This window comes from Gracilinanus agilis, chromosome 4 (genome assembly GCF_016433145.1).
Source record: "Gracilinanus agilis isolate LMUSP501 chromosome 4, AgileGrace, whole genome shotgun sequence".
Lineage (NCBI taxonomy): Eukaryota > Metazoa > Chordata > Mammalia > Didelphimorphia > Didelphidae > Gracilinanus > Gracilinanus agilis.
In genome coordinates, this window is record NC_058133.1 from 451,348,925 (window position 1) to 451,376,708 (window position 27,784).

A 27,784-nucleotide genomic window follows, 5' to 3' on the forward strand; every position below is an offset into this window, starting at 1 on the left:
TGACAAAACTATTAGTATTACATACAATTATTCTCATATTACAAATAATGATGACTTGCTGTTTCTTTAAGCTTTAATCTTGATAAGCCTAGCACCTAGCATAGGACATGATATATAATATATGCTTGTTGATTAGTTACTTGATTCATGATTTTCTTGGCTAACTGCAGGAGTGCAAATATCAACAGAAGGAGCTAATCAACAGGAGATAATCCCTGGGATTATGCTTCTTTAATGCGTGGCATTTTCCTCCCTGTTGCTATTACTCCAATTTATGGCATTTCTGCCTCTTGCTCTGGGGACTACCATACACACATCAACACTAACACTGGCCCTAGAATGAGCTTGCCAATTATATGACCTATATAGTTCCACTGTGACTTCCCAGATGAAGATAGTCTTCCTTGGTGTCCACTCTCATATATTTTCTACCTTGGCATATTTGAATTTAATATTCTTAAGGATAAGGCTTGTTTCATTGTTATAATTTTATCCCCAGGACTCAGTATAGTGTTTTGAACAAAGAAAGTGTCTATTTTTCAAAATTTATTCAACCAAGATCCAGAAAATACATTTTGGTCTTTTATTTCTTTACTAATGCCCATATACTGTGGGGGACGTATTATTCAATACACATATATCAATGTTTAAACATTAATATAGACAAGTCAATATAGAACAGAATTCTTTGTTTCCTGTGAAAATCAGATAAGTATTTTTAAATCAAGATTAAAAATAAATTTTAAATTATTTCTTTGAAGAAGGTAATGAATTTCATCTAATTATTTATTTCCTTCTCAAATTTAGAAATCAAATAATCTTACCAATTATTTTCAATGAAGTTACCAAGAATGTATTAATCACCTCTTGTGTCCAAGCACTGTGCTTACTCCTATTATATATAATATATAGCTATGTTCATAGTACTTACTTCCCATCAGCAATGTTGACAGTTCTGAAAAGAGGATAGTCTTCTGGGGCAGGTTTTCCATGTTGATCTTCATAGAGGAAGACAGGAGACCTTCCAACCTCTACACCAATTTGCTGAATACCCTGCTCATTATAGATGGATAAAAGAAAGGATTGTATTCCTTTTTTGGGCTTCACAGTGAATAATATTGAAAAATCTTGAGGAAATGTTCCACCTGATAAGAAAAGGGAGAAAAAAGGTAACAATTTTTAATAGAAAATTTTATCTAAAGAAAATTGAAAAGTATTTGTACTCTCCAGTATTCCCAGATTCTTAACTGTAATTGGCTTTATAAATGCCCAAGCTCAAAGAGATGTCAGTGATATATATATATATATATGTATATATATATGAATATATATACACACATATATGTACATATATGTTACATTATTAATCAAAGAAAAGAAGGATATTTTTATCTTATATCTCATAAAATCACAATATATTCAGAGATCAAACAAAATCATTTATTTAAGAAAAATAATGAAAAATAATCATCAAGTTAAACTAAAGATCTCACTGGGAGACTAGATCACAGTATTGGTAAAAGCTTGATACATAGTAAAAATTCCAGTTATTGAGGGTTAACAGATCACTTCAAAAGATATTTTTGTTTTTCCTTTATTTTGGGAAATCTCAAACAATTATTGCCACAAAGTGGAATGTAATGAGATGTAGTGCTATTAATTTATTTTTTGTTATTCTTTGAAAAATAAACTGAAATGAAAATACTATATTTTAAAATCCCTTTCTATTTCTTAAACAAATAAAAATAAGCATTGATATAACACTTACTATGTGCTAGTTTGGGAATGCAAATATAAGTTTGTAAGACAGTGCCTTTTGTAAAGCAGCTCATTTTCTTCTTTGAAAAAATAAAGAAAAAAATATCTTGCCTTCCATCTTAGAATCAATCCAAAGTATTGGTTCCAAGGCAGAAGAATATTAAGAGCTAGGTGAATAGACTTAAGTGACTTGCCCAGGATCACATAGCTAGGAAGTGTCTGGGGCCAGATTTGAACCCAGAATCTCCCATCACTAGGTCTGGCTCTCTATCCACTGAGCCACTTAGCTCCTTTCAGAAGCACATTTCAAATAGAGAGAGAGACAACATATTTGGAGAAGTCTTAGGAAGGGAAGGTTGTTAGTTTGTTTGTTTTAATTCAGAAAGTCAAGGAGATGATGAATGGTCATAGGTCATAAGGCAACTGACTGGTATGTCCTTTCTAGGAAAGGTAGTATTGATGTGATAACTGTTCCCACAGATAAGAATTGGAAAACCAGAGGAGGGGGAGGAAGAGAAAGGGCATGTTCCTGGCAGAACAATGGCTTCAGGGTGGTTATGGAGCATCAGTTTGAATCTAAGTAGGATTAAATATGGTGACCTCTCAGCAATGAAAAGATCAAGGTCTTGGGATAAGAATTGCTCAAGTTAGTAATGGAGACTTAACAAATGGCTGTTGTTTCTTTCTTTGTTTCTTAATTTTGTCATGGTAATAGGAAGTGATGATAACATATTAGTTTCTAAATCTTTTATATTACATAGATTTTAAAATTTATTCCTGGATACCTAAGCATTGTTTGCTTACTGTGATTTCCTGGGGAATAAAATAAAAATATTCCCATACACAACTGTTCCTACATCATAATAGTAACTTTCAGAGGCATCACCAACCAATTAAAAAAGATGAAACTGAACTCCACCCCATAATATGCTATTCCATATTGATATTTCATGTATTTTCTACATCACTCAACTTTACATATAGAAAGTAAATGACTCTCTTTCCTTATCTTTGTTATAGGGATCTGGTGAATTATAAATTTACAATATTTTTTTCTATATCCCAGCTGGAACATTGCTAGTAAGATCTAAAAATTATATTCTTAAAAATTTTTTTGGAAAGATGATTGGAGTGTGGGGAGAAGATGCCAGATTTGGAATCAAGAGAGACACATCCTGCATCTGACATATATTGACACAAGTGACTAAGTAAGGCTCATCTCTCCTTCAAGTCTCAATCTTCCCACCTGAAAAACAAAGTTAATAATTTCAGTATCTAGCTTGCAGGAGTTCTTTGAAAAACACAGGATCATAGATTTAGAGTCAATAAGGGCCTTAGAAGCCATTAATTCAATTCCTCTCATTTTACAGAAGAGGATTCTGAAGCACAGAGAAGTAAATGACTCATTCAGGATGAAAGTCAGTCAGTATCAGAAGCAAGTTTTCAGCCCAGGGTTCCTTAACTCTGAGTTTACCTAATCACACTATAATGTCTCTGTAAATGAGATCAAAAGAGATAATGTCATTCAGCATTTTGCAAACCTGGAAATACTATATAAATGGCAACCATTGCGATTTTCCAAAGTACCATATTCTTTTTTTTATTCATGTTGATTTTCATAATCAAGAATATTTAGACTAATTATCACAAACAGTTTAGCATAAGAAAAGTCATACTGCTTCACATAATAGTACGGTAAGCCAGAGGTATTTTGAAGACCATGATGGCTTTTTATGCCATCAATATTAAGGAGCTATGGAAAATCCCTAGATCCCCTTAATAAACCTTTTAAATCTATCAGCCATGAATTTAGCCAAACTTTCCTGCAGCCCGTTTATATTTTAGGCTCTATTACATCATATGGAATCCTTTTAGTTTATTATTATGTATATAGTATTTCCTTTTGTTGGTTCTAAAGGTCCTTCCAAAGTTTTAATGTAATGTGCTTTAGTACAAATCCATTGGCTTACCACGTTTGGAAGTGATTCCCACTACCTTATTGTGCCAAAAGTCTCCTTTGGATCTCTTTCTGGATGAATGCCATATCAGTAATCCCCCAGTACATTGGCAAAATAGCTGTTTGAAATTATAGCACATATTTGGGCTAACATTCAAAAATTTCAGTTAAGTATTTTTAAAATTCTAGGGTAGAGGCTACTGTATGATAATGGACATATCTATCTTGCCAATAAATTCTAGAATATTGGAGGTAGTATAATATGATGAAAAGAAATAAAAAAATAAAAGAAGGGGGTTCAAATCCTGGCTAGGTCATTTACAAAAAAGAATAAGAACTTTTAAAAATATGAGCAAATCGTTTCATATCTCTGGATCCAAGTTTGAGGTCATTGGACAAGATGATTTTGAAGGTCCCTTCTGTGTCTAAGCCTGTAACACTTTGATCATTACTAGATTCAGTGTATAATGTAGTATGGATTCACTGTTTAATAAAGCAGGTACTTGTAGTTGTGTTTCCAAGGATACTGATGGAAAAACCACCCACAATTCCATTAAGGCCAAAGCTAGATCCCCTTAACTTCACACCTAGCTTGTTCTCCTACTTAAAATCTTTCAATGCCATTTCCTTATCTAAGTACTTGTGCCTGACTTTCAAGGTCTTCTACAACTTTGCTTATCCAATTTAGTCTGACTACTAGTCAACAACACACCCTTATGGCCATAGTGAGGTAAATCTCCTTGCTGTCCAATAAACATTATATATTCATTAATACTTGCATTCTTTCACTCAGATCATTTCCCCTTCACTTTCCTTTCTATCAAAATAAATTTTTCCCATCCTTCAAGACCCACTTTGAATCCTACTTGGAGTAGTAAATGATGCTTCTATAACATGAAAGATAAATAGCAAAAAAATAGTTTTCAGCTGGTTCTAAGGAAAAATTTCCTACAATTAGACCTACTGACATGGCTAAGAAACTCTGTGGATAGAACAAAGTACTAAGAGACTTTCATTTTTGGATTTTTTCCCCAATTAGCCATGTGAATTATAGAAATAGGCTACCCTAAATCAATAGTCATTCCTATAGCCATGACCTGCCTCCAACATCCAGGAGAACAATCCTAGTAGGAACCCAGGCTCCAGTAGCTGCTGCTACCAGAGCTACAGTCCATGACTTCTCAGAAACTAAAGCTACTATTGTTTAAGAAAAAAGTTCTCAACACCAAAGATCTTTTCTCTGTCAAAAGGTTCAATGCAAGAAATTGATTTTTTTTCCAATTGAAATGATGCCAAAGAAAATGCATTTATACACTCAATGGCTTTTTCCCCCCTGATACTCCAGCCAAAGTTAATCACTTGCCATGTCAACCAGGAGGTCTTACCCTTTGCCCTGCTTCCAAGGTCTGTAGAACACATAGATTAAAGACCAGGGCTCAGATATTACATCCTAAGGACCATCAGTCACTGCTCTATCTGCTCTCCCACTCTGTTCTCCAGATTATAGACTTTGATAACTTTCCTGCTTTGCAGTACAAGATGTGCCTTTGTATCCATCCTGAAGTTGGATTTTCTGACATGATCTCTATTCTCCTGTTAGAATGTAAGCTCTAATAGAGTGGGGACTGGCTTACTTTCCATTTGTATCCATAGTAATTAACACAGAGATTGGCACATAGTAAGTACATCATGCTTCCTCATTCGTTCATTTGTCCTTTCCTTCCTTAATTTAATCACTTCCTTTACCCCAAATTCCAAAGGAAAGAAGCATTTATAAGGTATCTACTATGTGCAAGACACTGTGTTGAGTGCTTTCTTAAAAGGTCATCTCATTTGTTCCTTAGAGTACCCCTGAGAAGTGGGTTTTATAACCTCCATTTCACAGTTAAAGAAACAGGCAGATGGAGGTTAAGTGACTTGCCTAAGGTCACACAATTAGTATATGTCTAAGATGAGATTCAAACTCATCTTCCTGATTCTAGGATCAGCAATCTATCCAGTACCACTTAGCCATAAGAGAGCTAGTACAAATATTACTATTATTATCACAGATTAAGAAACTTAATCTTTGAGAGATAAAGTAACTGAGCCTCAGCTAATAAATGGTATAAACAGGATTTGCTTTTACTTCTTGGTCCCTGTACTCCCTTCACTGGATTAACAATGATTCAATCTCACTACATAAAAGAAGTTGTTCATGACCATTCCAGATCTCATTGATGTTTCTCTCCTTCCAACTTTTACAACACACCATTTTTATCAAATATTCATCCTTACAATGGCTTGAGTACTTCTTTCACCAGTGAAAATCATGACACTTCTAAACGTTAAAAAATGATCTTTGTGGTTGAAAATTCCATCACTCTATAGCCAACTTCTCTGATTATAGCTAAATTCATACTATGCCAACAGATTTCTAGGGTGAGAATGGATCTGTCCAAAGTTTGATCCTTGAAGTCTTTCCATTTTGGTAGGAACTACCACAGCTTCCACTATACTAACTTAACCTTCAGAATCTCAGAACCATCTCGAGGTCACAATAACATACTGCATTAAAGCATTAGTTAACCTGCCATATCACTGTGTGCATGGGCAATGAATACTCTTTAGCTGATTGGTTGATTGACTAATTGTATCATAACCACACATGTTCTCACTCAATCATCTTGTGGCTGCCAGCTTGTATTTGAGAGCTCTTTGGCTACTGTTATAAGTACAATTAAGCTAACTGGCTAGAAGCATGTCCAAAGTCATGATCATAGCCTCATTAGAGTCATATTCAATTATCTAATCAACTGATCAATATTTTAAATCAAATGAAGTATAGAATTCCAGACAATTATAGGAATGATCTCACAGTTAGGATATTTTGAAAGGCAAGATATTCAAGAAGAATATCAGTATTAAAATATTGGCAATTAATTCTTATTATGATTAAAAGGGAGTGGAGTGGGGAATCCAAAAAGAATTAGGCTACACAATGGGCAGGAGATGGAATGCAGTATTTGAGAAAGCTCAAATTAGTCAATTGAACTAGACCAATTCTATTCAACAAAACATAATTTAAACTCCTATTATGCACTAAGAACTGAGTTACACAATGAAGATAAAAAAGAAAAAAACTGAAACCAGTCTGGGAAATCTGTATACAGATATGTAACTATCATAATTTGGAGAGAAAAGAAGTAGGCAATATTAACCGAATTAGGAAAGGCTTTCTTCAAAAGATGGTTCCTGGGACTCTAAAAAGCAATCATCAAGAAATAAATTCCAGGAATAGAGATATAACCTGTGTAAAGGCAGAGAGATAGGATTTGGAATGTTGGTGAAAAAAATTATAGAAGTTTCTGAAAAATGAAAAATATCTGCTCTTTGGGGCATTGCTGGAAGACATATACTCCACATTCTTTTAACTCCTTCAACTCTCAAATGATACATCTGAGGTCCCATTCAGTATTTGCTGGGGATGCTCTTCTTTTTTATTTTTTTCAAGGATGCTCTTCTTGCTCCATTTTCAACCTACCATGGGTCACCCTCTGACCCATGTACTTTCCCCCAAAGAACCCATCCTAGCCCCATCTTCTATGTTCCTGAAAGAAAACATAATAGCAAAGCAGTTCTTACAGCTCAAAGTCATGACTCAACTGAAACCACCTTTCTAGGTTCCCCATATTTACCTCTCTGATCCATTCTGGGTTTTAGCCCTTGTTTCCACAACTAAGTTTACACTTTTCAAAGACCTCTTTTCCTATTTTCTAGGGATGTAGAGAAGCCTCTCAACATTTGTTATTTCCCAAAAGTCATGACCAAGTTAATGACTTTTTCTAAAGTCTTTGGGTGGTGATCCCATCAAAACTGTGATGGGCTCTCATGGGAGAGTCAGAAATTTCTTAGATGGTATGTAGGACACAGTGATAATGTGGGACTTGGGATTTCTTGCTACCAGTGTTCCTCAGAGACTGCAGAGTTCCATCGGAGGTTGCTATACATCTGCAATGAACCCCTCTACTCATGTCTTTCTCACAAGAATACAGTTCTGTTTTCAGTAACAGACATCCTACTTCAACCCCTGCCCCCTGACAAGAGACAAGGATCCAGCTTTCTACCAGAGAATGGTATAAATATACTTTAACTCATGTTAGAATGAAAAAATATCTCAAGCTATACTAATGGACAAGATAGAGAGATATTGGTTGATACTGGTACAGTTGGGTGAACTGGTTGAAAGTCTAGACCCAAAGAATAGTCATGAATTACTCAATGTCAGCAAGAATAAAGATCTCAAGAGTTCCCTAGAATCTGTCTTTGACAAGGTATTTTTTCAAACAATTTAATCCTGATTAATGTAAGATTAAGATTCATCCCAATCATAATTAATATAATTACAATGTATTTCATATTTAAATGGTCATAAATAATTGTTTTTAACTTCTGAACAAGGTAGTTTATACCTTGTGATCTTATTATGACGTATAAACTCTTTAACTCTTTAATTCCTTTCAAGAATGAAATAAGCAACTTGATCTAAGAGGCATCTAGGTAGTGGATAGTATCCCAGGTCTGGCATCAGAAAGACTCATATTCTTGAGTACAAATCTGGCTTCAAACATTTACTAGTTGTGTGACTCTGGGAAAGCTACATAACCCTGTTTGCCTCAGTTTCCTATCCTGTAAAATAATCTGGAAAAGAAAGTGGCAAACCACTCTAGTATCTTTACCAAGAAAACCTCAAATGAAGTAATGAAGAATCACACATTCCTGAAAAATGACTGGCAACTCATTCTAAAATAAGGTAAATCCTGAAAATATTAAGTAGAACCTGGCACACTCAAAGTTCAGGAATTAAGTGGTGGAGGCAGAGACTTGTACCTGCAATAGAAGGCAATGTGGAATGAGCAGGAAGGGACTATTATTCTACTTGCATATCAATGCTATTGGAAGTTGAGAAAGTAACCCTGGAGGAAGTTCTGCACTTTAATAATGTCATAGATTTCATACATGTCAAATTTGCAGAGGATAAATTAAGAAAGAATAGTTAACAACTAAGGACAAAATGATATTGATATATTAGGATATTAAGCTGAATCTAATAAGATGAATTTTAATGCAGATAAAATCTGGTCAGACATAGATTTAAAAATCAACTTTATGAGTATAAAATGGTAGAAAATCAAGGCTGATATGGTCAGTTTTGCTTTGTTTTGTTTTCTGGAAAATAGCTAACATTTTTACTGGGCTGCTAGTTTAGGAGTAATGAACAGGGTGCTAAAGTAGACAATCTTTGGTAGCACAAAGCAAAATATCTTTCAGAATTAAGGAGATGATATTCTCACTGTACTTTTCCTTAATAAGATCACATTTCAAGGATTATGTTCCTTTATTTCAACTCACTTTAGAAAAAATTTTGGTAAGCTAGAATGGATCCAGAGGAGGACAGATAAAGAGGACTCTTTCTCATTGTCTTGCTATTTAAGGGTCAATTAAAGGAATTAAGAATGTTTAGCCTAGATAAGAAGTGATATCTTTCTTCAAGTTCTAGAAGGCCTTTCAAATGGAAAATAAATTAAATGTTTTTCTTCCTTAACTCCAAAGGATAGAACTAAGGATGGTAGGTGGGCTAAGAAAAAGATATAGATTTGATTAAAAAAAAAAAAACCTTTCTAAGTTAGAGCTATTTAAAAGGAAGATGGACTGCTTCAAGAAGGCAGTTGGGTCCTTGTCACTGTGGGTCATCATGAAAAAAACATGGAATGCTATTTATTGGTTATGCTATAGATGGAATCCCTGAACAAGAATGTACTTAATTAGATTAGATAGTTCCACAGTTATTATCTAGACTTGACTATTTGGAAGAAGTCAACATCATTTGCACTAGATTTTTGTCTCAACTTAAATTGATAAGATTCAATTACAGACTGTTTCCAGTGAGACCAAGTTGCTAGGTTCAGATTAATTTCATAATAGGAAAAGTTTACAGATATAATACTGGAATCACTGAACTAAATTTTAAAATCTAAAAACAATGAGAGATTCCAGAAGCTTGGATATAAATGCATAGTCTTTAAATCATCAAAAAAGGAAAAAAAATGTAAAATTCTGGTAGCCCTTAAAAGTGAACAATGATCACTAGTAAAGGATACATGGTAATTAAAGCGTAGCCTTGAAAAAATAACTTCATTTTCTTTTTTTGATAATGTTATTAGACTTATAGACCAAGGGAAAACAATATAAAGGATTGATCTTAGAAAAGAGACTTGGCAAACAGAATCATTGAATGTTTACTGATGAAACTGGAAAGAAAAAAGGTTAAGATCAGTAATCAGATATGAAATTGTTTCTGGTTAAACAACTTTGGGAGTCAGTGTGGTTAAATGGATAGACAGCTAGCCTTGGAAAAGGAAAATCTGACTTCAGGTCCTGGTTCTGACAGATATTGGTTATGGTCCTAGGAAACTCACTTAAACCTCTCAAATCTCTAGGCCAGTAATGTAAAAATCAAAGAGAAACAGGGAGCCATTAACCCATATGCAAGGATGGGAGCCGCATATTATTTTGGAAAATTACATATAAATATTGCAAATGTTTTGGTTGTATTTTTATTTATTTTGTTAATATTTCCCAATTAAATTTTAATCTTGTTTGGGCTACATTCAGGAGCATTGCAGTGTATGTGTTAGACAAGTCTACTCTAGAAAACTTTCTTATTGTTTAAGTTTCAAAGAAGTTGAAGAACAAAATTTGCAGAGGAAATTTCTTATCAGGGAATCCCTAAAATCAATAAAACTACAGATCAATAACCTATCCTTAACTCTAAATAATCATGGCCAGTGTGTGATGATTAATCATTCATGTCAACTTGGAAAGAAGTCTTTAATGTCTAGGGATTGAAGCTTCTATTTTGTAATTGCTCTGTTCAATATTTTTATCAACAACTTGAGTGAAGACACAAAAGGAAAACTCATATAGCTTTTTTTGCAGTACCACAGTTGCATGGATAGCTACTGGCCTTTCCAAAGCAAATTCAAAAGGATTTTAACAGATTCAAAAAATGTGCAAAAGTAAATATAAAATGTAAAGTCATCATTGAGACAAGATAACAAACATAGATGGATAGATTAGATACATACATACAGAGATAATAAATATGGCATCTATTAAATATTTTAGGTGCCAGGTACTGCAGCTCTACTAAAATATATTAAACATGACAGATAAAAGGCTGACAATTAATGCAAATCATAATAAAAAGAAATAATAACAATAACAAGAATCTTAGACTTTAGAACAAAGCTATAATTCAGCTCTTATTGACCATCTTGTCTCCCTCTGCCTCCAAAGAAAAACCTAAGCAGTCCTAAGAGCAGCCATTTTACAATCAATTGTTAATCAGAAGGAAATGGTTATAAATTTAATAAGAAGTTTTGGAATAATCTTTGTTATCCAATATTTTGTAAAATATGAAAATATGGATAAATGGAGCAATGTAGATAAAAAAGATATTAAACCAAACAATAGTGATGATGGGTATTTTATCATATATTCTCTGTCCTAAAATTTCAGTATATATCTATTTCAAAATTTGGAATTACTGATCTTCTCAGGTCCATACACTTTTTTTTAAACCCTTGTACTTCGGTGTATTGTCTCATAGGTGGAAGATTGGTAAGGGTGGGCAATGGGGGTTAAGTGACTTGCCCAGGGTCACACAGCTGGGAAGTGGCTGAGGCCAGGTTTGAACCTAGGACCTCCCATCTCTAGAACTGGCTCTCAATCCACTGAGCTACCCAGCTGCCCAGGTCCATACACTTTTAAATGCATTAATAAAATTCTAATGGTCGCATGATTCCACATCTTTTTTATATCAAAATGGAGGAAAGGAATAAGTAAACAATACTACATGCCAGGCACTGTGTGACAGTGCCTTATAATATTATCTCATCTGATCCTCACTACAACTCTGAGAGTAAGGTGCCATTATTATTCTCATTTTACAGTTGAAGAACTTAAGCCAGACAAAAGGTTAAGTGACTTGCCTAAGGTCACACAGCTAATAAATATCTAAGGCAAAATGTGAGCTCAGATCTTCCTGACTCTAGCTAAGCTCAGAGCTCTGTCAACTGCATCACCTAGCTGTCTATAACAAGGAGATTATATAAATGTATGTGTGTTTGTTTGTATGTACATATATACATATATGTGTACATCTAATATACATATATAAACACATATACATATGTGTGAAAAGTAGACTACTTGACTCTTTTCCATAGATGAGAATGTCTGTTTATTCATTTAGTTTGTGCTTTTAACTTACTCAATGAAATGAAAATAGAAGAGCAAATGATAGAATGAAGGGGTAAGGGCATAGATAAAGCTTAAAAAAAAAAGCAAATAGGAGGGAGGTATTGAAAGGAATGAAGACAGAAGTGATTTTAAAAGATCTGAGCACCTGCCTTGCCTGAAAAGTTAATTTAAAAGATATGTTAAAAGTGCTTGAGGCAGGTGGCACTAATTCAAATTGCCTGGGCAATGTGCATTCAATCTTCTAACACACTATGAAAAAACAAACTAGGGAAATCTACTAAAAGTCAGAGAATGAATGTTAATATTGTCCAGATTCAGATGACTTTATTTTCCCATAGATAACATTATAAGAGAAGTCCCAGATAATATATCTTTCAAGTAGGAATGGAGCATGATTTTTAAAACAAGCCTAAATTGTTGATTTATAATAGATTTTCCCTGTAGAAAATACATTCACTAAAACAATCATTTTAAATTCACAATAAATATTTCAGAATAAGTGTTTTACCTGTTTCAGTAAATATGTTAATAAAAATTCTCAATTATAATTATTTTCCTTTACCAGTGTCAGTCCCCTATTGCTAAAACACAAAGAGGTCAACTAATCTTTATTGAATTCATAGAAATAATTGATAAAACTCATTTTAGGCAGGGGGAAATGATGCCATTTGAGTTAAAGATCACAAAAAGAAACAAAGACCATTTTGCAGTGGGAAAATTTGGATTGATTAAAGAATGATGAAAAAAGTAGGGTGACAGAATTAAAAATAGTAATCCCTCCTTTTTTCACGATGTCTTTGAACTAGTGATAATATAAACATTAATTACAATCTTCCAAAATGGGATCCAGGGGATTCTCTATTATAGTTCTTTTACAAATGAATAGATCAAACTTTAAGAAGTTAAGTTTGTTGATTTTAGCCAGTGTTTTCAGAACACTAAGGTATTCTAGGTGAAAAGTCAATCCTGTGAGAAACTGAGTTCTGGGAATGGGAAAAGTTCCTTTAGAAGCTATGCATAGTACATATGAAATGGGATGATAGAATGTGGCTGCAGAAGCAAGGAAAAGAACTAAAGTGAAGGGGAAGACATATTTGATGGGTGCATATATAAAGGTAACATCCATTTTGCTGCATTACTAGAATTGGAAGGAACCTCAGAAGTCATCTAGTTCAACTCATAATGAATAAGAATCACTTTTTCAAAAATTGCAAACAAGTAGTCCCCCAGCCTCCACCTGTAGATCTCTAGCAAAAGAGAACCCACTGCTTCCAAAGGGACCTCATTACATTTTTTGGATAGTTCCAATTGTTAGGAAGTTTTTTTTTCCTTCCATCAGGTCAAAAATCTAATGCTTGTACATTCCTTTCCTTGTTCCTATTTCTGCCCTTCAGGGACAAACCAAATAAATCGAATCCCTCTTCCACTTCTTAATACCTCTTCACCTAAACACAACTCAAATATTTTCTTCTGCATACTAAATATTCAGTTTCTTCTTTAGAATCTTATGCTGTATAGTCTCTCACCATCCAAATCACCCTCACCCTCCTCTAGAAACACTGCAATTTGTCAAAGTTGAATGTGTACCACAGAATGGAACGCCAAGCTCTGCATTTTTACTAGGGTAAAGTACCCTGGGATTATTACCTCCTTTAATAGATAGTAAGCCTCCCTTAATGGGAACTAAGATAGCCTTATAGCAACAATGCCCAGTGAATTGAAAACTGACCTTTATACCAGGAAAATTTGAGTTCAAGACTTGCCTCTAACATATACTAAATGTGTGATTCTGGGCAAGTCAATTAACATTTCCATGTCTAATGTACTTATCTAAGTCGATAAACTGCAGAATGACTAAGAGGGAGTTTATTAGAAAGTTCTCTTTGTCAGTGAAAATACAGATCCAGTTCCTATAACTAAGCCATATTGCAGTTCAATAAAATATGATATTTAATGGTAAACTACTATTATCTGCAAAAAGGAAGGCTCAAGGAAAAGAGATTCAAATTTGTAATCTAAAGAGCTTCTGGTTTTCCATTTGTAAGATGTAGGATAGCTGTTGGAAATGTTCAAAGAATTCACTGTAAAACAATATCTACATAAAAAGCTAAATAAGAATTCAATCCAAAGAATAATGTTTTGTCTACCTGATACAAAAAATAAAAATAAAGAGTTTAGTTTCTTTTCATGGACTTGTCTTACTGACAGTATTTTTTCTTGACTTCAAGCATGATAGAAAAGGAGATGGTTCTTTCTGTCAAACCAGTGCTAATTGAGATGAATTTCTAATAACCAAGCTGTAGGTTTATTAAACCACAGGTCACTGGATAATGAGTTTAGAGTTAGATGGGTCCTTAGAGATTATTTATCCAAGCTCTTCAATTTACTTATGAGGAAATTGTGTCCCATAGACAGGAAGTGTCTTGCCCATAGCTACATAGCTAATAAATAGTGTTTTTCCAAAAGCTCATGTTTTTGAAGGTGGAATATTATTCTTACTTTTCTTCTTCCATTCTCCTTTTTTCCCCCTTTCTTTCATCATCATCACCATCATCATCATCACTGTCTTTAGTAATTACCTGCAGAATGTTCATGGGGCACACATTCTAAATAAATAATGAAAACTAGCGCAGGTCACAATATATTTAACTTACAGTATTAGAGAATGATCTGAAGCCTAGGCAGATTACTTGACTATGGCAAATCTTCTCATTTCTTTCTGACTTCACAATCATCCTTCAAATCACTATTATATGTTTATTATTTATTTGATAACTAATAGGAATCTGTAAAGATTTGAGTAAAATAGTGCGATACAGTAGGAAAAGCATTTAACTTGCTTTCAGAGGCTGTGACTTTGAGTTCATACTTTGTCACTTATTATCTGCATGGTCACCTTTAAATCACTTTGTCTCTCTGGGGAAAAATTTCTTCATGTGTTAAAGGAGAGGACTGGACTAGATAGATCTTGAGTTTTTTTCTGAATCTAGCTCTACTATCCTCTAGCTCTATCATCCTCTGACTCTAGGTGTCCAAAGGACAGGTAAAGCAGAAGTAGCTCTTATGTTTAAAATCTGTTGTAAGATTTACATTTTTTGCCCATAAATAAAATGGTTGGAATTAATTTCAGATTAATATATATCTTCATATATCCTTATGTGAAAATAAGCGATGGCCACTTTTCCTTTGCAAAAGTTGTACCCCAGGAAAGTTCTTTTAAACAAAAACCTGTCTCTGCTGGAGCCTATTAGTGGAGCACAACTTGTGAAATTGCTGTAAGGGAGGAGGAGTAAATGATTGCCTCCCTTCCATATGTGCTGCAGAAAGCCTTCAGACATTAAAATTAAAGTCTCCAGTTTGGGACTGCCAAGGACAGTCCCATAATTTAAATGCTAGAAAAACATCATAATGACAGTATTTACGCTGACATTTAGAGCTTAAATGAGCACTTCCCATTGTCACCGGGAGCTACTTCACTTATTCTACTCATTAAAAAGGAGAATAAATTGCCATAGAACTTGTTTCTGCATAAAAGAAGGAATTTGAAAATGTATTGCTTTCATAGATCCTTCTTTGAAAGAATATTTGTTCCTTGCCATATTTTGAAAGTTAATGACTATGAGGTTTGTTTTTATTCTAAAGCTGATTTGATACATTTTACACCAACTCCAACTCTTCATGAAGGCACAACTCAGGGTCACTAACATGATGTGTTTAAGAAGTAACAAAAGGCTCTACCTTTCCCAAAATATCTTTTCCTACTAGGCTGCTATTTCATTGTCCTCTCTGACTCGTTTACATAAAATTTCCACCACCAATTTCACAAAGGTATACACTAGACAACATAGCTGGAAAGCATGTTTATTGAAGATCATTGTTATTAATTTTACTACCTATGAGGACAAGGAGAGTCTATCAACTACCTCAGCCCTTCCCAGTTGAGAGATTAATGTAGAATAGTTTATTAGACTAGCTAAATTGCTTTATGGAAAAGCAAAAAGACCTGCCCTAGATGGGAAAAGATATGACTGGTCATTTTCATTTATTGCTTCTTCTAGACTGCTCTCGCTTGCCCAGTTATATCTTTTTATCCACAAATCTACAAACTTTTACAGCTTCTATCAACATCAAAATCAAATTAAAATGGCCCTTTTAATTACTTTGGATAAAGGAAGCCATAGAATAGATGAATTTAAAATATACATGTATATATTTATATATAATCTGTATAAATAAGCATATGTATGTATATATGTATATAGGGATAATTTTTGAATTCTGTATACTTTTATTAATTATAGTAAATATATATGCATATATATTATGCTACATGTATCTGCTTTTGGCATTGAAATTATCTACACTATACACACACACATACACACACACACACACACACACATATATATATGTTCATTTCAATGGCAAAAGAGGAACTAGTTCAACTAAAGACATGTTTATTCTTATTAATATTTTGGATCTATCCAAAATTATTTTAGTATAAATGATTTTGTGATAAGATAGAGGATTAAGAATTGAATTTGTTTCATAAACTGTATAAGTAATATTTTTACAAAAATATATACAAATATCTAAGTGATTCTATAGGTCTCTTATTCCCAAATGTATAGTTTTTAACTTTGCATTCTTAATTTTACATTTCTTCATTGTTGAAAAGCAAAATAATGAATGTCTGAGATGCACATGTAGAATATGATAATAGTGTCTTACCACCAGCAATCCGATTAAGGAAATGCCAACTTTCAGTATCAGAATGCTCAGACAGAGAATAATAATCTCTGCCCATTCTAGACTCTAGTTGGCTCATAGAATTATAGATTTAGAACTCTAAGATTTAGACCTGTTGACTTGAGTCATCTCAAGTAATCACTTATCACGTTTTCATGTGCAAAATTAGACTGGAATTAATAAAAAATGAGGTTACTATAATGAATGATAAATTTTGTAAAACTAGATGTATGATCTATTTAAACTAATTGAATAATTTGGGCTTTCTGGCTTTTGCAGAATAACTTTAAAGTAACTGACTTAATTTGATCAAATTTGTCATAACACTAAAGGTTGTCAAGACACACATATAAGCTATTATTTTGTGGGAAAAGCCAACTGAGATTTGTCTTAAACTGTCCCTGTGAGAATGTAGCCATTTTTGCCATTTTTAATATGATACCCAATTCGGGATCAGGATTCCAAGCAATCCATCATATATTTGATCATGTACTGTTTGGTCTTAATCCAAAATGGCAGATGAAATTTTAAAATGAGTTCATTTTCTGGCATTTTAGATAACTTCTAAATAAATAAAAATATTTGAATAATTTGTTGAGATGTATTTGCAGTGTCTGACAGTTATAGCCATGGAAAACATGTATAAAATATAGCACTTAAATATATTAATCAGGAAATATAAAAATGTTTGCAATAAGAAACATCTTTTGAAAACACATTTATAGAATACCAGTATAAATACTAAGTAGTAACTGAATGAAATGACCTCTTTAAACTCAACTAATTTTTTAAAAAACCCTTATCTTCCATCTTAGAATCAATACTGTGCATTGGTTCCAAGGCAGAAGAGCAGAAAAGGCTAGGCAATTGGGGTAAAGTCAATTCACTGGGATCACACATGTAGGAAGTGTTTGAGGTCAGATTTGAACCTAGAATCCTCCCATTCCATTGAGCCAACTAGCTCTCTCCATCAACTAACTGGTTTTAAATTTTTATTAATCTGTTTGTTCAATATGAACTTTTAAAGATTTCAAATTATTTTTAAGACCATGTAAAAGGGTCTCAAGATACACAAGTTAATTTTCTCAGCTCATCAAACTAGAAGTATTGGGTATCTGCCATTATTCTAAGTACTGTGGGGATATAGAGACACAAATAAAAGGTTCCCGTTCTAAAAGGATTTGAAGAGTAGTTGAAGTTAAAATGATAAATATATAACAAATAAAGAATGAAGGAGTTTTTAGCTGTGAGATGATGATTCATATCTTGCCATCTTGGAACAGATTTATACGTCATAAAAGTCTTCAGGTGGACCTATTTTCTAGGCTTACATCAGATGGGGTCTTTTATTCCCAAATTACTGGATTGTTTAATTATTCATTTGTGTTCCTACTAGAAGTAATTTGTGAATTTGAAATGTTATGAAATTGCATGATTCATTTAAATAATCAAAAATAGCACTAGACTCCCAGAGAAGTGTGTAGATCATGAAGTACAATACGGACCATTATAAACTTACCTGGATATAGCTGTTTTGTGGGGGCACTGATCTGTGCTTGTTTTGTAACTTTATAAGCAGTATCTGAACCTTTTGAATTCCTTCTGTTTGTGCAGAATCCTGCTGTTTTTGATATTCCCTCTGGTGAATTATGAAAGTCTAATGCTTTTAGCACATCAACTGGTGTAGCTGGAAAAAAGAGAGAAAGAAAAAAAAAGATTACCGGCTTTGATAATCTGACATGAGAAAAATGCAGGTTCTAAATATAATGGATGGTTCAATATTGTAATCAAAAGGTAAAAATAATAATAATAATCATACACCATTTGGCATAATAGATTGATATTTTAGAGTATGATCCTTTCAATAACGAGCTGTCCAAATAAACACAAAGGAACTAAGATTGAGGGAAAAGATAAAGAAAAATAATTTAGTGCTTTTAATAGTTTATCCTTTGTAATTTAACACAAACCTTAAATAAATAATCTTTTAGGGAGAAAATTCAGAAAATTAAGAGTGAAAGTAAAAAAAGAATGTATTAATTACTTATATAATCTTTATTAATTCTGAGTAATAAGATTATTATAGATATGTTGCACACCCCATATTAATCATCTTTCTTTAACATTTAATTATGCATTATCCAACTATTCAAAGTGTTACCAAACACTAAAATTAGCGTATTCAAATTTTATTAGGAAAATCAAACATTGTTTCAACAAACTCCTACTCAAATACATTATCATAGCACTGAAGTAACCCTGGATTTTCAAAAGCTATGCCAGTTAAGCTCAAGTTTTAACTTCTACTGGCATGCTGAAAGGGCTTTGATAATGAACAGAAGGAGAATGTCTGCTTTCTTAGAACCCACCTAGTTAAGCAGAGAAGATTTTATTAACACTGGACCAGCCACTTAGTGGCAAATTATTTTGCCACGGCAACATATAGAACTAGAGAAAAATTCAAAATGGCCACTAGTTCTGAGAAGTCCCTTTCTATTTCTGAAATGAGGGTGACTGAAGGGAATAAAAAGAGGCAGAAGGTCTTAAGAATCACAACTTTTAGAATACTAATAAATATTAACTTGGTTGTTAGTGTTGTAAATGGGAGATCCTTATCTAATGATTATATTATCTAGTGATAAGAGTGGCTACATTAACTGAACAGACTGAATCAAATCTATCTTGATATATTTACCATAAATGAAACGAGGAAAAAAGAAAAGTAGCCAAAAAATATGTTTGGTTTCAAGATAATTCTTAAAAAGGCAAATGCATGAAAAGTTGATAGAATTGATATTCTGAAGACAATAATCAACATCGTTTCATGGGAATATTCAGATACTGTAGTTGTTAGAAGCAATATTTACAAAAACTATCCTGAAAAGAATTGGTGCTTATGAACTCATCTGTTGTAGATGATGAGGTAAAGAAATTCTATGAAAATCTGGATAAGATGCTCCAAATTAAATCAGATTTCAATGAAGGATTGAGCACAGGGAAAAGGTAACAATTATGTTGGAAAATTGTATTTGAAAATAAGAAATGAGAATATTTCAAAGGCATTTAGAATGATCTAATGGGTTATCACTATAAAAACCTTAAAAATGATTAAGGTATCAGATATATCAAATGCCCCCCAAATTAATTCATTTTAATGCACAGAAAATGCTTAGGTATTGAAGTAGAAAATAATAACTATATTAGTTGTCTGTGTTCAAATATCTTATATTTGTGACTCTGATTCAAACACTTTAATAATGAGATAGAACTTCTTGAAGACTATACCACTTCAGCACAATAACATGTACTAAAACCAAGTTCATAGTGGAACAGAATCATAGGGGATAAGTCATATAAGTGTCAGAAGTGGAATTTGAACACATGTTCATTGCACTGTCTGTGTCAGTTATCAAGTGGTGGCCAAATTTAGGCTTGTAATTTTAAACTTTTCCCAAAAGAGTGGGTAAGATAAAAAATGCTGGGTCATGACATCTACAATATCTCCTCTCTACAACAATAACGGAGATCAAGATGTGTACTGTTATTAGGAGAGCATCCAGAAAAGAGTGAGACCCAGTATGTTAGCCATCATATCTCTTTCCTTGTCCCATAGTGATCTTTTCATAGTCTCTCTCCAGTGTAAAAAAGATTTATAACACCAAAGTTGATACTTTCCATTTATTTATTCAATAAATATGTGCTGAGTACCCAGAAGAGCTAAGATGTTATCCTAAGAACAATAGAACAAACGAAATTGTACAAAACAATCCCTATCCTCAGGAATCCTCACTCAATCATTAACAAGTATTCATTAAGAATTACTATATACATTCCCCAATTGACAATTGGTCAAAGGATATAAACAATCAGTTTTTAGATGAAGAAATCAAAGCTATCAATTAATCATATTGAAAAAAGTTCTAAATCAGTTTCGATTAGAGAAATATAAATTAAACCAACTCTGAGGTACCACCTAACACTATCAGATTAACCAATATAAGAGTAAAGGAAAGTGATAAATGTTGGAAGAGATATAGCAAAATGGAGACACTAATGCATTCATTGTTGGCAGATTTGTGAATTGATCCAACCATTCTGGAGGGCAATTTGGAACTGCCCAAAGGCTATAAAATAATGCATACCTTTGGATCCTGTATCCCAAAGAGATAAAAAAGGGGGTGGGGAGACCTACTTGTATAAAAAATATAGCTGCTGTTTTTATAATGGCAAATAATTGCCAAAGAATGCTATCTACCTCCAGAGAAAGAACTGTTAGAGTTGCAATGAAGATCAAAGTAATCAATTTTTCACTTTAGTCTATTTGAGTTCTTATTTGGGAGTTTCGGTTTTATGTGATTATTCTCTTACAAAAATGAGCAATATGTAAATATGTTTTGCATGATAATACATAAATAATACAGATCAAACTGCTTGCCAGCTCCAGGAGGGAGTAGGGAAGGGAGGTAGTAAGACAGTTGGGATCATATAACTTCAGAAAAATGATGTGAAAATGTATTATTACAGATAATTGGTGAAATAAAATATCTTTTTAATTTTAAAAATTGCTATTCCCTAGGCAAGTCATTTAACCTCAAATCCCTTGCCCTTACCACTCTTCTGCCTTGGAGTCAATACATGGTATTGGTTCTAGGATGGATTTAAGGTAAGGATTTAAAAAAGAATTGTTCTTTCAAAAGATAGGAGAGTAAAGGCAGCAACTGAGCTGAAATCTCTGAATATTTGGTTCCAAACAACTTTAAATATGTACTCTGAAGATGGGATTACCTCTACCCTGCCCATTTTTTAGATTTAATCACCAAAAGTATACACACCCCACTTATGCTAAGTGGAGAAGGTCTGTAACTCATGTGTGTGAAAGTGGGTAATGAATCAAATTTCAAATTGGCAGAGTCAAAAAAAAAAAGTCAGAATGAGACACTTTTTTCTTCCCCAAGATAACTTAGGAAGTTTGCAGGAAAGGTCTGTGACACTAAGGTGGAGACCAGCCTGGAGAACAGCAAGAACACCAGATGTGGACCTTAGAGGTGACTACCACACAGGTGAGAGAAGCAACAATAGCAGCTTCAGAAACTCTCAGCCCCAGAGACAGTAAGAGAGTTAGGCAACTGGTGAAAAAGAAATTACAGGGGACCCTTTGCTGGCATGGGATATAGCTGGCACTGACTGGCAATTGTATTGTCCATAAGTAGTTCTGGGTTAGTTAGTTGCTGGACAAAGAAGAGTTCTTGTGATTGATTAGAAGGAAGCAGGTGCTCTGGTTCTAATTCCAAGGCAGAGAGATATAAGTAGCACTCTATGAGGACCAGTCACAGTTCTAGGGTACAAGATTCAAAAGAAGCAAAAAAAAAAAAAAGTAAAAATGGAAGAGTAACTGTTTGAAAAGAGTATTATGTTAGGCACTGTGGCAAATATGATATAAAAGACATATATAAGAGCATAAATTTCAAATGAATGTTATGGAACTCAGAGAAAAGAAATCTCAGTTTTGGTTAAAGGGTTCAAGGAAGGCTTCTTAGAGAAGGAAATATTCCTCTAAGAATGCTAGTCTGATTAGATACCTAAAATTGAAACAAAGTGGAAATAAAATAATTTCATCATTATGTGAAAACTTTAGAGTCTTTCTCTGGGATCTTGCATTTTCTCCACTTGGAAAGATCAACAATGATGACTGAATTGTTAAATTATCTTAGCCTTCCAAAATGTAAAGTGGAAAGATAAATGATCATATACAATTAATATGATTTTTCTATATAAAATTAATATTTATTACATTATTGATTTTAACAATAATTTAAGATTTTTAATGCACATATATACCATCTCATTTGATTCTCAGTCACCAATAAACAAGATGCAAGCTTCTTAGCCAAACAGGAAAGCATGATTCAAATAATAATGATAATAATATTACATTTATATGGTTTCCCCTTCAAAGCTTATATATACAAAAATGTGTATCATCATTAGAAACAATAAAAAATTAGTACCTATGAAGCAATGGTTGTATATAAAGCAATTTATGGCAAATTACTATTCATATTAACATCTAAATGTTTAAAATGACATATAGACATACATACAATAACATGCACCATTTACAATTATTGCAATATAGGTCGCAATAGATGGAAAATGTAGTTCGGTGATGATGTATACCTCTCTAATCCTAGCTGTTAAGGGAAACTGAAGTTTGGGATGTCAGGGTAAATGCAGAATGTGCCACTTATGTAACTTCTCCTATTATAGAGAGGCAGATTTGCCCTTAATGTCAGGAAGACCTAAGTTCAAGTTCTGCCTTTGTTACAGACTGACTGAGAGGTCCCAGGCAAGCTATATAACTTCTTAGTGCTCTAGGTAACTCTACAATTTGCAGAAAAGTAACTGACCTACGTTGTTAAAAGAAGCTTCCTTTCCTAAGACTGGAGGGGATTTTATATCTTTTTTTAATTATTTATAATATTTTTCCATGGTTACATAATTCATAATCCCCTCTTCCCCACTCTCTCTTCCCCCTCTCAAAGCCAAGGAGCAGTTCCACTAGGTTATATGTGTATTATTGTTCAAAACATATTTCTATGTTATTTGTATTTGCAGTAGAGTGATCCTTTAACATAAAAACCCTAATCACATCTGTGGCGGACTACTTGATCAAGCATATATTTTTCTAATGCTTTTCTGGTTCCATAGTTCTTTCTCTGGATGTGGATAGCTCTCTTTCTCAAAAGTTCCTCTGGATTGTCCTGAGTCATTGAATTGCTGCTGGTAGAAAAGTCTGTTACATTTGATTTGTGTCATAATGTATCATTCTCTGTGTACAGTGTTCTGGTTCTGCTCCTTTTGTTCTGCAAAAGTTCCTGGAGGTCATTCTAGTTCACATGGAATTCCTCCAGTTCTTTATTCCTTTCAGCACAATAATATTCCATCACCAATAGATACCACAATTTATTGAGTCATTCCCCAATTGATAGACCCCTCCACTTTCTGATTTTTTACCACCACAAAGAGTGTGGCTTTGAATTTTTCTATGCCTTGGTCTAACTCTTCAGAAAATTATAAAACCCTAGCTCAAGAAAATTATAAAACCTAAGCTCTACTTATGTAAAATAAAGGGTCAATTAATAGATCATTCCCTCATCTCTGACAGAAAATTAGCTCCTTAAGAATATGGATTGTCTTGTTTTAATCTTTCTATCCCCCAAACCTAGTATCCTATCCCCATCTTGTAAAGACTTAATATATTCTTATGGCTTGGAGGAGAGACTAATTGACTTCTCTAGTGGGATGCCACAGAGATCTGACCTTAGTTCTGCTCTCAGATTAGCATTTTTAATTAAGGACTTAGATGATACAAAAATTAGAGGGACAGTTAATATAGTGGATAAAAAACTAAGAATCCCAAAAATATTTCAATAAGCTTGAATGATAGACCAAACCTAATGAGACAGATTTACTAGAAACATTATAAAATCTTCTACATATGTTTTAAAGTTTGGCTTCACAAGCACAGGATGTGGAAGAAGTTGCTTGAAGCAGCGCTATCAGATGTTAAGAGAAATACCATAAAAGTCCTTTAGGTTTTACCTTTCACTTAATGACCTTGCAACCATTTAGAAGATATTTGGCATTGCAATATGAATTCTATTGGTAACCTTTGGTGGAACATGCAGGCTACTGAATTGCCAACTTGGTGATAATCAAGAGTAGTTATGGTCTAATTTTAAGGAATCTCATAAGTAGAATTTTCAAACTTAAAGATATTCTAAAGTTCCCTCAATCAATGACCTTCTCCTACAGTGGTAGAAGGGTAATGTATATATGTCAGTGTTTACAAACTACACTCTATTTGGTGTTGTTGAAGACTTTGTACTCTCCTCTCTCTCTTCTGTCTCTCTTTGTCTCTGCCTGCCTGCCTGTCTGGCTGTGTCTGCCTGTCTATCTGTTTGTTCATCTCTCCCTCCCCTCCCCTTGATCTAAGCAACAGAAGGAAAATGGGAATATCAAACAACTACTAACTCTAGAAATACTTCTTTCTCAATTGGATATCTACCCTACTTCATAGTGATGTCTATCTCCAACCCACTGATCCCAATGTTTAGTTCGGGCTAAGCTTTACATTCTTCCTCACCTTGAGCTCAAATTTCTCTCTTTGCAATTTCTGTCCATAGTTCCTGGTTCTATCTTCTTAAATCAAATAGAATAAATACGTATAGTTCTCCCTGCACATGACAACATTCCAAACACTTGCACGCAGTTATCATGGGAACACACATTTTCTCTTCTCAGGCTAAACATATTCCATCAACCTTCAACTAGTTAATCCACATATAACATGGATTCAAGGATAGCCACCATACTGGTTGCACTCTTCTGGTCACTTGCTAGCTCATCAATGTCTATTAAATAGCAGTACTCAGAAATAAACATAATACTCCAGATGAGATCTCAAAAGGGCAGAATATAGAGGAACCATTACCTTCCTATTTCTTGAAGCTATATTCCTATTAAGACATCACATCACAGGGAAAATTATTTTTTTGCTGCAGTATCTCACTATTGACCCATATTGAGCTTGGCAACCACTAGAATACCAATATCTTTTCCAAAACAACTACTATCTATAAATTTTACCTATATCATACATATGAAACTGATTTTTTTACACAAGTAGTAGAGTTTACATTTATGACTAATGAATTTTATATAATTAGATTTAGCCCCTTGCTCAAGCCTGTCAAGAATCTTCTAGAACCTGACTTTATCCACCTCCTATAATAGTGTTTTATTACATTGTGTCATCACCAAATTTCATGAGTATGCAATCTATAACTTTGTCCAAGTCACTGATAAAATCTTAAATAGCACAAAGCACAGGTCACTGGGGGGGTACTTCCTGCCACATTAACATGAAATCATCAACAATTATTTTTTTGAAAATGGTGGCCAACAACTTCTGAACTGATCTGATAATTCATATTCTCAAGAATAACATGAGATACTTTGTCAATTTATTTGCTAAAATTTATGTAAACTCTAGCCCTAATATTCTAGTTATCAACTAGTTTAGTAATCCTGTTAAAAAAATGATCTATTCTCTTTTAAAGCCTTATCTTCTATCTTAGAGTCAATGCTAAGTACTGGTTCCAAGGAGAAAAGTATATGTTAGACCAGCATTGGTGAAGGTTTTCAAGTTCACATGCCCAAACTACAACTTCAAGTTGCCTGTGAGCCACCCCCCACATTACCCCAGAGAGTGGAGGGAGGAAGTACTGCCTTTGGGCAGCTGGACAGAGGGTTGGGGCATGTAAAAAATGTCCTCTGGCACTAGAAAGAGGGGGAATGGAGCAGATACCCCAGTACTAGCTAGAGACATGTGGCAATACTTTGCCAATGCTGGGCTAGACAATTTGAGTTAAGTGACTTGTCCAGGGAAGTTTCTGTAGCCAGATTTGAATGCAGAATCTACTATCTGGAGGCCTGACTCTCTATCCACTGAGCCACCTAGCTACCCCTCATCTGGCCTATTCTTAATAAATATATAGTTTGTTTTATTAAGATCACCATTCTATTTCTTAATGTTTGCCAACATCTTTTTAATTCTGTATACTAGAATTTTCCTAGGAGTCTTAATAAAGGTCAGTGGCCTATTTGTTTGTAGAATCTGTTGTTTCATTTTTTTTAAATTGAGATAATATTTGTACTTTTTCTTGTAATACTTTCCCTTTTCTAGTAACTAGCTACTACAGTGGATGAAGTGTTGGACATTGAGTCTGGAAGACCTGAGATCTTGTATTGCCTCAGATACTTACTAACTCTGACCCTAAGCAAATCATTGTTAGTCCCTCAGTTTCCTCATCTGTAAAATAAAGATAATAACAGCATCTACTACTCAGGGCCATGATAAAGATAAAATGAGAAAATAATTATAATTGCTCTTCAAAACTTAAAGTGCTATATAGATAGTGGAGGGGCTTGCCATTTCCTCCTCCAGCTCATCTTACATATGAGGAAACTGAGTCAAACTGAGATAAGTGACTTGCCCAGAGTCACACAGCTAATAAGTGTTTAAGACTGTATTTAATTAAAGTCCAGGCCTGGTGCTCAACCCATTGCACCATCTAGCTGGCTAATACTTATCAATGCTGAAGATACTTATAAGATCAACTAAAAGTCTTTTGCCAAGCATTTCAAGTTCTTCACAACAAAGACCCTTCCTCTCTTTCCAAATTACTGTCATGCACTATATATATATATATATATATATATATATATATATATATATATATATATATATAACATAACTAAAACATAGACCATATATGAGACAATAAGCATTTAAAGACCTTATTGTATAGATTACCCTAAACATTGTGGGATGCCTCAAAATAAAACATAATCCTATCAAAAAAATCTAACAGGGAAACAGAACACATATGAAGAAGAATACTTAATCCATAAATTATATCATCCTAGACCTGTCAAAGATATGCCTGTGGGGCAAGGGAGAAGTTTAGAGAACATTCTTAGAGATCCAACACATGCTAATAATACTGTCCAGTCTTGTTATCCCTGCTCTTCCCCCATTGCAGATATCCTAAATCCTAACAACATAGGCAAAAGAACAAAAATCCAGAAGTCTAAACATGACACATGTCCTGATGGTATTTCTGTGTGAGAGGGTAACCAGAATACCCTAAGTAATATGGGGAAAATTAAGAGAAATTCAGAGAATGATTGTTGGCTCTGGGTTACCCAGCCCTGCCCCACAACTTCAACTGGATTTAGGTTTTTCCTTTCTCAATATTATTTATACTAGTCACTAAATATAAATGATATACCAGTTTTATTCCTTCTCTCTAATTCCTCTGCCTTTCTGTGGTAATGTAGATCATTTTTAAATGTACATGTCCCATAATAATACAATTAGCCTTCTTTGATCCCAGTGTTTCCTGCACCTCCAATATAATGGGTCTGCCCCCAGACTCTCACAATGTTGCT

General features: G+C 33.8%; 1 protein-coding gene across 1 annotated transcript in view; it reads right to left on the minus strand.

Annotated features, from left to right (window-relative positions):
- The window catches only part of COL11A1 (collagen type XI alpha 1 chain), a 268,654-nt gene extending 249,648 nt beyond the window's left edge, over window positions 1-19,006 (minus strand). Inside the window, exons 1-3 of the mRNA XM_044675498.1 lie at window positions 18,997-19,006; window positions 18,288-18,455; window positions 932-1,145 (exon numbers count right to left, since the gene is read on the minus strand). Coding sequence (XP_044531433.1) covers window positions 932-1,145; window positions 18,288-18,455; window positions 18,997-19,006 — 392 coding nt within the window. The remainder of the gene's footprint in view (window positions 1-931; window positions 1,146-18,287; window positions 18,456-18,996) is intronic.
- Window positions 19,007-27,784: the final 8,778 nt, after the last annotated feature.